At 31.8% G+C, this 15,346-nt stretch overlaps 1 protein-coding gene across 1 annotated transcript; it reads left to right on the top strand.

The window, feature by feature from the left end:
• The first annotated feature begins 6,454 nt into the window (after window positions 1-6,454).
• LOC105164395 (putative receptor-like protein kinase At1g33260) lies at window positions 6,455-7,987 on the top strand. Its single transcript, XM_011083040.3, has 2 exons — window positions 6,455-7,066; window positions 7,163-7,987. Exons 1-2 carry the CDS (start codon window positions 6,700-6,702, stop codon window positions 7,813-7,815), a joined length of 1,020 nt encoding a protein of 339 aa, XP_011081342.1. The 5' UTR covers window positions 6,455-6,699; the 3' UTR covers window positions 7,816-7,987.
• Window positions 7,988-15,346: the final 7,359 nt, after the last annotated feature.

Below are 15,346 nucleotides of genomic sequence, written 5' to 3'. Positions count from 1 at the left end.
AGTACAACCAGAGTCAATAAGCCATTCAAATTTATTCACAGAAAGCATAGAATTTGCTTCATAAATCATAAAGACTTCACTGTTTTCATCAGAGACATTATTCACCTTTTCCTTTTCATCAAAGTTTCTATCTTTGTTATCACGTTTTGGTTTCCTGCAGTCTTTGATGTAATGACCCTTAATACCATAGTTATAACAATATCTTTCCTTGGTTTTATCATCCTTATAAGTGTTATCCCTTGATCTAGATTTAGTACGACCATTTCTGCTTTTGCCTCTACTATGACTTCTACCTTTGTTCTTAAAACCATTGTTTCTAAAATTAGACCTGCCTCTAGCAAGATTAACCTCATGATTGTTCTGACTAGGTCTAGCAACTTTTAGATCCATTTCTTTGCTCTTTAGACCATTAACAACAGTATCCAAATTAATGTTATCTCTACCATACTTAATAGCGGCTTTCACGTCAGAATAAGATTCAGGAATTGCATTCAAGAGCACAATACGAGTGTAATCATCAATATTTTCATCACCCGTGAGTTTGATGTCTTGTATCAATTTGGTAAAATCATCAAGGTTTTCATCAATATTTTTGGACAGATCCAATTTATAACGAAAAAACTTTTCTAATAGAAAAAGCTTACTGGGCAAAGACGTTTCAGTATATAAATCCTCCAATTTTTTCTAGAGATCATTAGAGGTTTTTTGTTTCCCACTTTTCTAAGAACATTATCAGAAAGGTTTAAAATAATGGACGAGTAGGCAAACTCATCATTTTTCAATTGTTTTTCTTCAGAAACATTATCAGTGTATTTTCCGTCAATTGCTTTAAAGACCTTTTGTTGGATTAGAATATCTTTCATTTTCTGTTGCCAAATAGAAAAATCGCTTTTCCCGTCAAAGGGTTGTAAACTATATCCGGCCATTAAAAAAATTTTAGGAAGCGTTTAGAAAGGAAATCACCGGTTTCAGTTTTTAAGAAAAAAGTCAAGAGGAATAGACGATTTTTTGAAAAAACAGGTTTTATTCTAGTATCAGGGGATTTCAATTAAATCACAAATAACGCAAATATAGTAACAGATCACAGGTAATGCCCAAAAGATCAGAGTTATACCAGACTACTAAAAGGATAACAAATAGTTCACAGATCAAAACTATTAATCACTAATCAAGGTAATTAATCACAGATCAAGATAAGTAACCACAAATCACGATTTAATAATCACAGATCAAGGTTGATAATCACAGATCAAGATAAGTAACCACAGATTAATAATCACAGATCAAGGTTGATAATCACAGATCAAGATAAGTAACCACAGGTCAAGATAATAATCCATAGGAAAATGTCGAGCACAAATATACCAGTTATCACAACAAATCTCAATAATCACAGAGAAACGAGATATTAAACAGGACCAAGGCCTTTCCAGCCTAACGCCCAGTCCAGATACCCGACGACCTCAGGGGTCCGACCAAGAGGGTGGTTAGGGGGATAAGCACCTCAGTTATTGAACAAGGTATGAAAAATAACTGAGAAGTAAATCGCAGTAAATAGAGGAGGGGTTTAAGCGAGTTACCACCACCACGTCACGAAGAGGATCAGAACAGTGCTCTGATACCACTGTAGGGTACAGAACCCGAGTGGTATCCTTTGTCAACAAATACCTAACCAACTATTACACTTGATATGGAGTACAAAACTCCTTAAGATTACAAACCGAGATTATAGTAATAAACGAAATACCCAAAAGTAAAGAGATAGACAAATAAAACCGTATTTTGAAAGAGGCTCAGGAACAAGCCAGATTCAGACAATAGGGTGATCGGTCACTTGGCACCGTACCCACACAAACGCCCAGCCCACGGTTGCACCTCACTCAGAGTTGTCGGATCACAGAGATCGAAACCCAGAAACACAGGCACACACAGTTAGTTTGGTTCACTCAGAACTTTCACAAAGAAGGATGAAGATATCTCAAGATATTGCTCGGTTTCAAGGTGTCCTTTCAGAAGAATAATGGCTCCTATTTATATGAGGAAATAGAGCCGTTGGAAAGGGTGGGTTTGAGGTGGCTTTCCATTAGCCATTGGTTTGGCTAAGGAAAGCCACGACGATTAACGGTGGTGAAGGAGGTAACAAAGATCTGCCATAGAAAGCAGTCTCAAGAGAGAGAGAGAAAGTATCTCACAGGCAGCGGCGCATAGGAGAGAAAAGAGAGGAAGAATGGATTTAGGTTTAGGTTTAGCAGGTATAAGTATAAAGATACCTGGATCGGGTTAATGGGTCGGATACCGGGTTGGGTGAGGGCCTTCCAAGTGGGCTGAGAGTTCAGTGGACCGAGACAATGGGCCTACCAACAATTTGGGTCCTGGGCCACACATATACCAACAGTTGGTTGTGGAATCCACTTGTCCCTCAAAATATGAATTGTAAAGCCCAAACCAATTCTCCAACGAGAGCCCGCCTCAATGATGTGTTGTGCTCCAAGAATAGATCACCAAGTAAAGGAAGGCCGATGGCAGATTGAAGCTTCCAACACTATTGTTTTAGAAAAATGGTTCGCTTTGAGAACCTGTGATAGAAGAGAATGAGGTTTCCAACACTGTTGTTTCCGGAAAATGGTTCGCTTTGAGAACCTGTGATAAAAGAGAATGAGGTTTCATTAGCAATCGTTAAAATTATTTTGCAAGCCATTGTCGAGTTAAAAGCTTTGAGTGGAAATCAAGAGCCCCATTGAACTTCCTATAACACAACCAATTTCATGCAATCCAATGGATCTTCTTTTCTTCCTTATTATTCCAAAAGAAGTTCGAAGCCAACTATTGGATTTCCGAAATGAGAGAATCTACTAGTCACTCATAGCATAGGTTGGAACCGCTGGGACAACAGCGTTGATAAGTACCTCCGTTCTTGCCTGAGATAAGTTTTTCTCTTCCAAACTCTATCCTTCAAGTGTGCAAAAATGTCCTTTCTAGATAGCCCCACCTCCATAGACAGCCCGACATATCTGTCTTGATTTTACAATTATGTATAAGTAATATTTCATTTAGTAAAATAATCAGGTAGTGCACTTCGTGGAATGGTGAGGCTATCCAATCCTTCATACAAGGGCTTGATTTTGAGCCCTTTTAGCAGCAGAAATGGTTTTCGCCCCCCCCCCCCCCCCCAATCCATTAAGACTAACGGTTAGATAATTGAATGGATAAAAAAATGATGGATTGAAAGAAGATTAATGGTTCATCCTAGTGTCCACTTTATCATATACAACCTTAACTCCCTCATCCATGTTACTGATCGATATACAGGTACACTTGTCAACATTAGAGATGTGTCTATTGATCAAATTATGTAGATGTTCAATATCAAAAACCCAATGGCCGTTCCCATCTTTCAGCTTAAGAACTTTGTTACTACGATTCCTCTTGTGGGAATAAGTGATCAGAAAGTCAATTAGATTGGCGGTTTTGAAAACTATTCAAACGATTTTTATTTAAGTAATATTGACATGATAAATATGGTAAGTATTTATTTTTAATATATGTGTCTGTTGTGCTTACCAATTACGTTAAGCATCGCTTTAACGTCATAACAGATACCTTAGAAAAGACCTTTATCCAATGCGGGCTTAATATATCGCATAGGTTTTGGGCTTATAATCATCCAATAGGAGTGTGCTAGACTTGAATGCATGTGATTCATTCTGAATGCATATTTAATATTCAAAATTAACCAAGCATGCAAAACACTAATTAATGAGGTATCGAGCTTAATTAATTAGCTTTCACTTGGATGGTTTAAGTAAATATTATGCTCATTAGTGGATTGAAAGACAAATAGTTTGGTTAAATCCGAACCTTCCATCCACAGTAATGTAGTGTGGATGCTACCTCCCCATTTCGTGGTCCCATGAGTCGTCGAACAATCTGAATGGAGAACTATACTATTATCGTGAAAAAAATACAATATTATCACGTTTCCCTATTTCACATGTCGTAGGGGGCGACAGTAGAGATATTCATTTAGTTGATGGGTTGGGCCAAGCGATGAATAATATGGTTCGTTTGGAGTCCTCAAGATCAGATGAAGCAACAAGGCAAAACGACTTGGGAATCTCATTTGATGAGAATGGTAATGACTATCTCCCATAAAGTAATTTTCCTGTGAATTGCAAAAGCAGGGCATGGAGAATTGCGTTTTGTTAGAATAGGTGACTAGAAAGCTAATTGGATTAGTTGTTTTCTATTCTTCAATCTTTATTATTTCAGTTTCGACAATTGAGTTAGGCCATTATTTTTCATCTACCAAATTACATATTACACCCCTGTATTTTTCACAAATAGTTCAAAATTCCCCTATGTTTTAAAAATAAGCAAATTCCTATCGATTTAATAATATAAATACATTTAGTTCAAATGTATTAAATCAATTATAGTATTTAATACAAATAATATTTAAATTTAAATTTTTTATTTTTTAGTTTTTATATGAATATTTAATGTTAAATCATTTTTTTTATTTTTCAAAAAACAAATAACTTTTTTAATTTATTAAAAACTGAAAAATTAAAAACAAAATAGGCTACGGGGACATGATGATCACCTTCGCCTAAATTTTTCCTGGCAAATCTATTTTGAGTAACCGTCACGTCGTGGTCGTCGTTAGCTTGATTTAACGCTGAGGAACAAATATGCTGAAAATACAAAGAGATTTTTTGGTGAAGTTTTAAGATACGTGGAGCAAAATGCAATTTAGCCTTTTTCATTGGGTTTCTTTCCGGTACTAAAATTATTGGCATAGTATATATTTGGGTGTTAAGGGCTTTTCCAGTTTTGCATAATAAGATTATCACAAGTTTTGACTAAACAATATTAAAGAGAGTTTTTACCGGGGAATGGGATGTTTATGATTACTTCTTTTTGTAATGAAAATATGTAAGTTCTAAAAACAATTGTAAGTTAAACAATATCAAAAGTTGAAATATTAGAAAATAAAAGTGAAAGTAGGAAGAAATTGAAGTTGGATTATCTGAGAAAACAATTTAATATAAATAAAAATTAATTACACTTAGATTCCTTTTAAAAATATAAAATTATATTTTTTCTAAAGAAATTAAAATTATACTTACAACCCTCTGAAAATTTAGTGTTTGTATATGTACCTTTTCGTTAGGGTTTGGACGAAACATGCTGACATTAGCAAAAAAATTACATAAATTCTCAATTTGACCCCTTATTCAACATTATTATGTAATAATTTTACGCTTATAAGGGGAAAATATAATGATGTTAATCTCACTTTATATATATTGTATTTATTCCATTATAAGCATAAAAATATACATGAGAATTCTAAATGAGGGACATAAATGTCCTTCCAAACCTTAAGAGAAGATAGTTAAGTGTAAATGAAGAATTTTTTGGTGCAAGTGTAATTTAAATTTTTTTTAAAATAGTATAGTTTCATTTTTTTAGAAAGAATTTAAGTATAATTAACGCTATCAGTAATTCTATCCATAACCTGCAAACCTAACAGGAGGTTGTTTATAACACTTGGCTTACATTAACTTAACTAAAAACAATTCAAAAACAAAAATAGTAAATTTTAAATTCTTTTCAATTTATTTTTAACAATAAATTAATAAATACTCATTTTGAACAATTGCAACATGATCAATAACTTTGAGGCCCCATGAACTCAGGTCATGGGTTTGAATCCCGTAATTCTTGTGAGATGTTGTTTTATTACATTGTAGGTATTGTCTATTATAATAATATGTGTTGATTAAATTTAATTTATCTGATATTTTGATCAATATATGATTATTATAATGATTTTTGTTAGATCATTATAATAAATTTACTTCAATTAAAAAACAAAAAAACCATGAACAATAACTCCACTAATTCAAGATGCCTCGGGGAAACATGGAGTCAACTCTCACAAACGGATTAATATTTTTTAATATTTGGTGATTTAAAAATCGGTGGTACTTACCAGCTCCCATTCGGAAGTCCAAGAGAATATTTGTACTCTGGATCCGGACAGGGACAGGGCAACAGGAGGAGGCCCACGTCGGATTTGGTAGCACAGCCGGCCACCTTGACAGATACTCCTACTGTCAAACATAGTGTGGGCTGGTGGGGAGCTCACTCCAACCCTATTTCAGACCTGAATTGTCTGTATTATTATCTTCAGACGTAATTACTACTCTCTAAAACATTTATTTAAAACTCTAAATCTTTGATATGTTCTGCAGATCAACACCATGGTTGTTGAAAACCAAAGAACAAAAACATGTGGGGCACCATGGGGCCTGAACTCCCTCCACTCAGTCAAATACCAAGATTTGCAAAACCCACACGGGGAATGGAGTGGATAAAGGCCGTCCACTTGTCTCTTGGATTACCAATTCTATTTCAGGCAAAATTTTTGCATAAATCTTTCACGCCGGTGACATAATTAATCCCCCCGTCTTTCACGTTTCTTATACTTATTTTATGCTTGGGTTCTGGCTGTTTCTTTTTCTTCATCAGCTTTCCGTGTCATTTCGCAGGCAGCTTCAGTGATAGTACAATTGGCCCCACTGCAGCTACCGCTCCGCACCTCCATCCCCTCCCTTTTAATTGCATCCGTTCGTGAACAAGATTCAGCCCTTAATTGGTTGATTGCACAGCTAATTAATTAACTCAATCGTGATGGGGTTCGTGAAGTTCCTCAAGTTTCTGAAGCTCAAGGTGAGGTGCAAAAGAGTCGCCGACAGAGTTGCTTCTGTTGATCATGAGGAAGATGCGGGAGATGCTCGCAAGCAGATATGTAAGGGGATGCCGATGTTATTCTCTTGGGATGATATTGAGAGGTGCACCATGGATTTCTCTCTCGTCATTGGATATGGAGGCTTCAGCACTGTTTATCTTGCTCAGTTCCCGGATTCATCGTCGGCCGCCGTCAAGATTCAGTGCAGCAGCGAGCGTCTTAATGAAGCCTACAAGCAGGAACTGGAGATCCTGCTCCATGTCCACCACCCTAATATTGTCAAGCTGCTTGGTCATTGTGATGATCGAGGTATATAGATTTGTATATGTGTGTCATCAGGCCACCTTTCTTGGTTTGTCTGTTTTTATTGTCAACAGAAACCTGATTTCTTTTGATCGATTGCAGACGAAGGCGTACTGGTAATGGAGTATGTGCCGAATGGAAATTTGCAAGAGAAACTGCACGGCTCAAATACGCTTCTTCCATGGAAGAAACGCATGGCCATAGCATTCCAATTGGCTCAGGCCATAGAGTATCTCCACGACAAATGCGGCCTGCAAATTGTCCACGGAGACATCAAAGCTTCAAATATATTGCTGGACGAGCAGCTGAATTGCAAGCTATGCGATTTTGGGTCTGCAAAGATGGGATTTTCTTCGTTAGTACTACAGCCATCAAGTCCCACGGCGAGGAGAAATCGGATAATGATGCTGGGCTCTCCAGGCTACACGGATCCTCACTATTTGAGAACCGGGCTCGCCACCAAAAAGAATGATGTTTACAGCTTCGGTGTGATAGTCTTGGAACTTATAACTGGAATGGAAGCCTTTAACCCGTCGAGCGGGGAGAGACTGACAACTAAGGTTGAACTGCTACTGCGGAACTTGGAGAAAGTTGGGGAAATAGTGGATCCACGTCTCCGTGGGGATTTTGACTTGGAAGAAGCCAAAGCCATGGCATCCCTCTCGGCTATGTGCCTTTGTGACATCCCCAGCCTTCGGCCTTGTGCGTCTGACATCTTGGCTACCATGCGAAACAAAATTCCCTCCGTGTGCTAGAAAAATCTGGTTCTGTTCAACCAGCTTCGATCGTGTCGATGACTCCTGGATTGCTGTACGTAGTTAGGCAGCTCGTGGACACTGTGTAAATTCAGTCCCGGCATATTTACAACGCATGCGATCAACCGCGCAAATATACATGAAATATATATACATTTTCTTTTGTCTTCAACACTTCATACTTTTTCTTTAATTGAAATATCAAGGCACATCATGAAGATACAAGCTCGTTGGATATCATTTTTGCTTTCTAAATACTCTAATCGATCGAAAAGTTTCTAATATATGGAGGCATTGGATAGTTACTCGAATCTTTGACAAGCTGATAGGATTAGTCCTTAGTTCATTAAAAAAAGATAATTATCGCTTTTGATACTAGAATTCTGGGCGAGTGTCGTTTTGTATCATAAAATAGAAAAATATGTTTTTTTGGTCCCAAAGATCACATGCCCATCAGTTGCCATTAAGTGCTGTTAATTTGACTATAGAGACCCTGTTCAATTGTACTAAAAAAATATTATGACTAATTTTGACCACAAATTATTAAAAAAAAAAAAAGTTAGAGAAATAAAAATGTTTGGAAAATTTATTTATATATATATATATATAGCTGTAAAATTATAATTATTTGTATTTCAGATAATTTTTAGGATCTTTTTATTAGTTTTTAAAATTACACTATTATTTGGTTTGAAAATACTTTAATGACCACAAACTATGAGAAGTATTTTTTTTAAATTAAAAAATATTTATATTTGAGATAAATTCTAGGATCTTTTTACTTTTTTTTGAAATTAAATTATTTTTTTTAAAAAAATATTCTAATAAAATTTGACCAGAAAATATAATAAATAAATTTTATTTCTTAAACATAAAAATATTATAAAAATTATATTTTAATTTATATAATAAAATGCTTTTTAGTTTATAATTATTTATATCTGAGATAAATACTAGCATCTTTTTATTAGTTTTTAAAATTAAATTATTATTTATTCTGAAAATATTAGAGAAACTTTATTAAAACTATTATAAAAATAATAAAAAGATACTAGAATTTATTGCAATATACATAATTATAATTTAAAAATTTTCATTCTTTTATTATCATTTGTTGTAAATATTAAAATATTTTCAAAACAAATAGTAATTTATTCTTAAAAATAATAAAAAAAGATACTAAAATTTATCTCATGAAAAATAATTATAATTTAACAAAATTTATTTTTATATAAAAATAACATTTATCTAATACTTTTGGTTTAAAAAGTAAATTCTATTTCTTATAGTTTGTTGTTAAATATTAAAATATTTTCAGATCAAATAATAATTCAATTTCAAAAAATAGTAGTAAGATCATAGAAATTATCTAAAATTTAATAATTGTAATTTTTAATTTATTTTATTATATATATTAAGCTAAAATTTCTCTAATACAGTAAAACCTTTATAAATTAATAAACTCTCTAAAATAATAAAATTTTCCAGTCCCGATTTGGGCCTTTGTAAAAAATAATCAAATTCGATAAGATAATAATTTTTTGAAAAATTCTTTTATAAATATTAAGTCCCATTAAAACTTTAAATTAATACTTCATAAATATTACAAGTATAAATATTATGGTAATTTGCTAAAATATGAATTTATTGTTACTTGATTTTTCTTAAAATTTAAATCTAATTGGATTTCATCCCTAACTTTTTTAGTTGCAGCCAAGAGTTCCGATGTCGAGTTCTCTAGCTGCAACAAAAAATTGTGAAGAGTTATTGTCACGCTCAAAGCCTCCTTTCTCGTGACTAGTTCCAACGATATTGAATCATCTTCAGCTTCATCATTAGTAGGATCTTCAATAATATCAGCAACAATTTCCTCTAAACTTTGAACCATTGAACATTCATCATTTTTATCCGGATAGTCCACCAATTTGTTGACATCCATTTTATTGTGATAACCAACATCCTGACCATATTTTTAAGCTCGTGTAGGCTTTCTTCAAAGATTGTCTCACTTGAGTCGCTTGAGATTTCTTCATTTGAATGAATTTTGCAGTGCCGAAAGCAATTTGCTATTAACACTTGAGAAACATTGGTTGTCCAAGCGGAGATTGCAAAATTGATGGCATCTAAAACATAAATCTTTTTAGGATTAGGTAACCCCAACTCATGACCTTCCAGTAGATTTTTGTAGAATCTCCTACGATACTGCATCTTGAAAGCTCTAATTATTCTTACATTACATGGTTGAATCTTTGATGTCATGTTAGGTGGCAAAAAAAACAACTCAACATTCTATAACCCTTCAATATTTTTTGAATGGGCTGGACAATTGTCAACCATCAACAAGATTCTTTTGCCATTCATTTTGTGATCAAACCAGCATACATATTCATCTAAAAGCACACTAGTCATCCATGCCATCTTGTTGGCACGATAATGACAATTGATGCTGCTCATGTTAATATTTATGAAGCAACGTGGCTTTGCATATTTTTCAATAATCCACAAAGGAATTTTTTCCGGACCATCCTCGTTGCAACAAATAAAAATTTTAAGCCTCTCTTTGTCTTGCTTTCTTCCCTCAAATTGCTTGGTTGCAAGAGAGTGATCAGCTTGTAACGAGTAAAGCAGACCAATTTTCCAAATTAAAAACATTCTTTATGGAAAATTGGTTTAAGCTACTATGGACGTAAAAAACAAATTTCTCAAAATGATTTTACTTTTGTGCTCTGCAACTTATTTTTTTGTTTTTTATATTTTCTCCACATATCATAAGTTTGGCTAATAACAATTCCAGTTTCAAAATAGATGTATTTCAATTAAATACAAAAAGATGAACTACATTTAATGCCTCCCATCAATGAGAAGCTTAACTTTTAGGAAGTTAAAGAGTTATCCAAGCAATTATAGCATGATGAATGAGATTATGGCCACATAGAGGGGATTAAGATATTAATGAAAAGTTTGCAAAAAGACTACTTTACCCTTGACAAAGTTTCCATCTGTATATACATCCTAAGAGAAGAGGGGCGAAAGAGTAAAAATTCAATACTTGCCTTACTTAATTGGTTAGTATAAAAAAGAACTCCCTTCCTAGCATAAGACGGGGATTCTTTCGGGAAAAGACCCAATATTCTCGTTAATTTTTACATAAATTGTTAGTTGAGCAATATCATAATTAAACTAGTATTAGTCTAGAAATTATTTTCTTGCAAATGGAATACAGGGCTATTGCCATATGAACTAGTGGGATTACAAGAAAATTCTTTGAGGGCTGGCCTCAAGAACTTGGGAAAACAAGTAGGATTGAATGACCAATCAACTGTTCTCGTACTCATCTTAAGAGATTTGAGTAAAGACCCTTTGAGGAAGTATGCTTAGCAGCTAAGTTGGCAAATATTATAGTTTTAGTGATATAAGGATAGGGGATTTAATATTTTTAGTCTTTTATTTTATAAAAATTTTAAAATAATTTTAAAATTAAAAAAATTCGATACACTTAATCTTTTGTTTTACGAACTTTTTAAAATGGTTCTAAAATTGAAAAAAGTCCACACACAGTAATTTCATATTCAAGTTTTCGTAAAAAAATAATAAATAAATAAAAGGTAAGGACACATGCAATGTGTATGTTCATCACTTGTGTGAGCAGTCAAGTTAACGAAAATACGTATTGCACATGTCCTAGCCGTTTAATTTTTTGACGAAGACTTGGAAATGGGACTAAATATCTCAAGCTTTTCTAATTTTAAAATTATTTTAAAAATTTTGTTAAATAAAGCACTAATTGTGTTAAGCTTTACTAATTTTGAAATTATTTTAATAATTTTATAAAAGTGTTGAATTTCTTATCTTACAAAATTAAAAATGTATTTTTGCCTTTCAAGTTTATACAATTAAGGACTCGTAATGATCAGCACAGCCCACGTTCACTATATTTAATTGTTGTGAGCTTAGGCCCAAGGCAACTTTGGGCCTACCCTTTACCTCTTGTCAAGCCCGGAGGACCCTGAACAGGGACGATCCATGTATGTTCCCAATTGGCGGATTGACCCAACCCGACCCGAACCCCAACCAAGTTGGATCCTTGGCTCCATCTCCTGGTGTCCCATGTCTTCCCTTAGTCGTAAGTTATAAAAAAATCTTTAAATTGACTTATTACTTTCTTAATGTTTTGATTTGTGTTTTGATTGTTTTGTTGTATTTTGTCGAGATAGAGAAAGAAAAATAAAAATAAATAAGTGTGTATTACATATAATATGTATGTTTGGATTTATTTTTGAAGATAATTTAAAATAAGTATTGTATGTTTAATGTAGTGTTCTTGGAGACAAAAATTACTATTTATTGGTCAAATAATTATCGAATCATGTCTTTTTTATATATATTTATGTATATATATGTGTATATATATATATATATATTTATACTAAAACAGTTTAAAATACCTAGATAAGGTATTTTTGAATAATGATAAAAAATTGGATAGTTTTGACTCGTCCCGGAGATAACTTGAAAATGAAAACAAACATAGTGTTCGATTTTTAGACTTCAGGATTATTTCCTAATTTGACCCTCAAGTGTTTTGCTGAGCAATCATCAATACGTCTGACGTGTATTGTTGATTTTAAATTTATTTTTTATTGAGAGTGTTGTCAATCTCTAGATAGTTTCATCCTTAATTAATAATAAACATTAGTAAATGTGGCACATTTTATATATATATATAAGTTTTATATAAAATTTTAAATAAAATATACACCACGAGTGCTCTTCAATTATATATAGTATAAATATAAAAAAAATAGAAAGAAGATGCCAGGACTCATCAGTATAAAAACCTGTTGAACAATGGTTGTGGGGGCAGTTATATAACCCTTATGGAAAAAATGCAAGCAAATTCGCTATAATATTATAAATGAACAAATTATCTCATATGAAAAAAAAATAGCATTTTAACCCCCTGTATTTTTTAAAATAGAACAATTTATCCCTTTATATTTTTTAAAATACAGCAATTTAACTCTTTAAACAAGGAGGTAAATTGCTTCAGTTTAAAAAGTTTAGAAGATAAATTACAATTTTTTTTCATAAAAGATAATTTATTTATTTGTAATATCATAAAAAATAAATTACATTAAACTTGAAAACGAGGCGAACACCACGAACCACGCCAGTGAAGAACGACGCGGTTCTCAGTCGCAGCACATAACCCGTTACTCTCTTCGTTCAATTTCGACGAGTGAAGAATGAATTGGCTGATTTTCTGCTCCGAAATTCTTTTCGATCAAATTATTTTCTTACACTTTTGAATTGGTTTGAAGTAAGTAAATGGGACAAAGCCCAAAATCATGTTGATGAAAGCCAATTTCGGTGTCAATTTTTGGTGAGCCTGACAAATTGGAGGCATCTCAGTATGTTTGTTTTCATTTTTAAATTATTTTTAAAATAAAATCAAAATATATTTAATATTTGTCATCATTCAAAAACACTATATTTAGGTGTTTTTTACGTGTTTTAACATAAATACATATATATATACACATACATATACAAAAATATATATAAAAAAGATATGATTTGATAATGATTCGATAATGAATAGTAATTTTTATTTCTCAAAACACAACATTAAACATGTAATACTTATTTTAAATTATCTCCAAAAATAAATCCAAACATACATACTATCTTTAACACACACTTATTTATCTTTGTTTTTCTTTCTCTAACTCCACAAAACATAACAAAACACTCAAAAAACGAATCCAAACACTATATCTATTTCTTGCATGTGTACTAATAGGAAATTGTTAATAAAACCAATTAATCAAAAGATATGGTTACTAAAAATAAATATAGTTAAAAATACTTTATACTGAGTCACACTCAAAAGTTTTTATTATTTTGGATAATTATATTTCCACTCTCTGATTTATGGTCTATTTATATAAATTATTCATATCTTTTGCATAATTACATAAACTATCTCTGACAGCCAAAATAGGGGTGGTTTGTACAATGATCTAACATTTTTAAGGGTTGTTTGTAGTTTTTCAAAAAAGTAAGGGGTAGTTTGTGTAAGTGATATTGATATTTGGTGGGCTATGTGTAATTATCTAAAATATGGGGATGATTTGTATAAACAGACTATATATCAAGAGGTGTAAATATAATTATTCCTATTATTTTTATATAATTATATTGAAAGAGAATATAAATTAAATAAATGACTGATAATAATTTCTTAAATATTTTTTTATTAATTTTAAATATGCATGAGTGGAATAATACTGGTAGAAAAATTTAAAGAGATTGTAATTTTGTGCAAAAATGAACATATTGGAGAGTGTTTTGGATAATGTACATTTTGCCAGTCGAAGGTGGTTGCGTTGATCCCCTCATCATAACTAAATCGTAGGGATAATTATGTTTACATTCTTTGATTTATCGTCTGTTTGTATAAATTATTTTTATTTTTTAGATAATTACACATACACTCATCAAAATATCATTATCACTTACACAGACCACATTTTATTTTTTTGAAATATTACACACCCACCCCCAATAAATATTAGTATCATTACACAAACCGTCCTTATTTTTTGATTGTTAGGAATAATTTTTATAATTATACAAAAAATAGGGATAATTTGTGTAAATAAATCATACATTGTAGGGTGCAAATATAATTATCCCCTAAATAGTATCACAAGCGGAAGTACACTAAATACATGTACATAATTTAAACTTTTATTGTGTTTTTTATTTAAATAAATCAAAAGAAAGCAAATTAGTGGAAATCTTATCAAAAGTATTAAAATATTTGAACTTTAAAGGTTCATATATCAAAAGCTTAGGGAGTGTATCGATTTGGGAAGCGGGGCGGAAGCATGAAAAATCAAAATAAATCGAAACAAAGCATGTAATCAAGGGATTTAATTTATTTTTAAAATTGCATATTTAAAGGTGATATTGAAACTTTTAAATAATTTGAATAATTTAGCAAAACAAAAATTTACACTTTCACATATTTAATTTTTTTAATTTTTTTTTTTTGTATTTTGTTTGCTATATTGTCTTATTATATTATTCCTACACCATTAAAAAAAATAAATTAAATGGCTATGATTAAGTAATAAAAAGATTTTTTATTTTCTTTTGCAGTCATGCAAGTTTTATTATGTGTATGAATCAATAGTTATATTACTTAGTGTGAGCATTATTAAGTTAAATATTTACCTTTTTTTATTGGTATTTTAAAAAAAAAGTAAATTTGAAATATAGCAACCCTAATAAAATTTATTATTTTTGTGGAAAAATAATTATTATTGACAAACAACAACTGCAAATACAAAAATGGTTTCTTTTTATGACATGCGGACAAAGTGGCCTTTAATGAATTAAGTTTGTTTTAGAAGCAATTTCTTTTCAAACACTACCCAATTTAGCTTTTATTTACTTTTCATTATTTTTTACAAACACTATCCACTTCTGATTGTGCTGCAACTTTAAATCTCTACAAAAATTA

This window comes from Sesamum indicum, linkage group LG6 (assembly GCF_026168435.1).
Source record: "Sesamum indicum cultivar Baizhima isolate 11 linkage group LG6, ASM2616843v1, whole genome shotgun sequence".
NCBI lineage: Eukaryota > Viridiplantae > Streptophyta > Magnoliopsida > Lamiales > Pedaliaceae > Sesamum > Sesamum indicum.
This window is presented reverse-complemented; position numbering and strand designations above follow the sequence as displayed.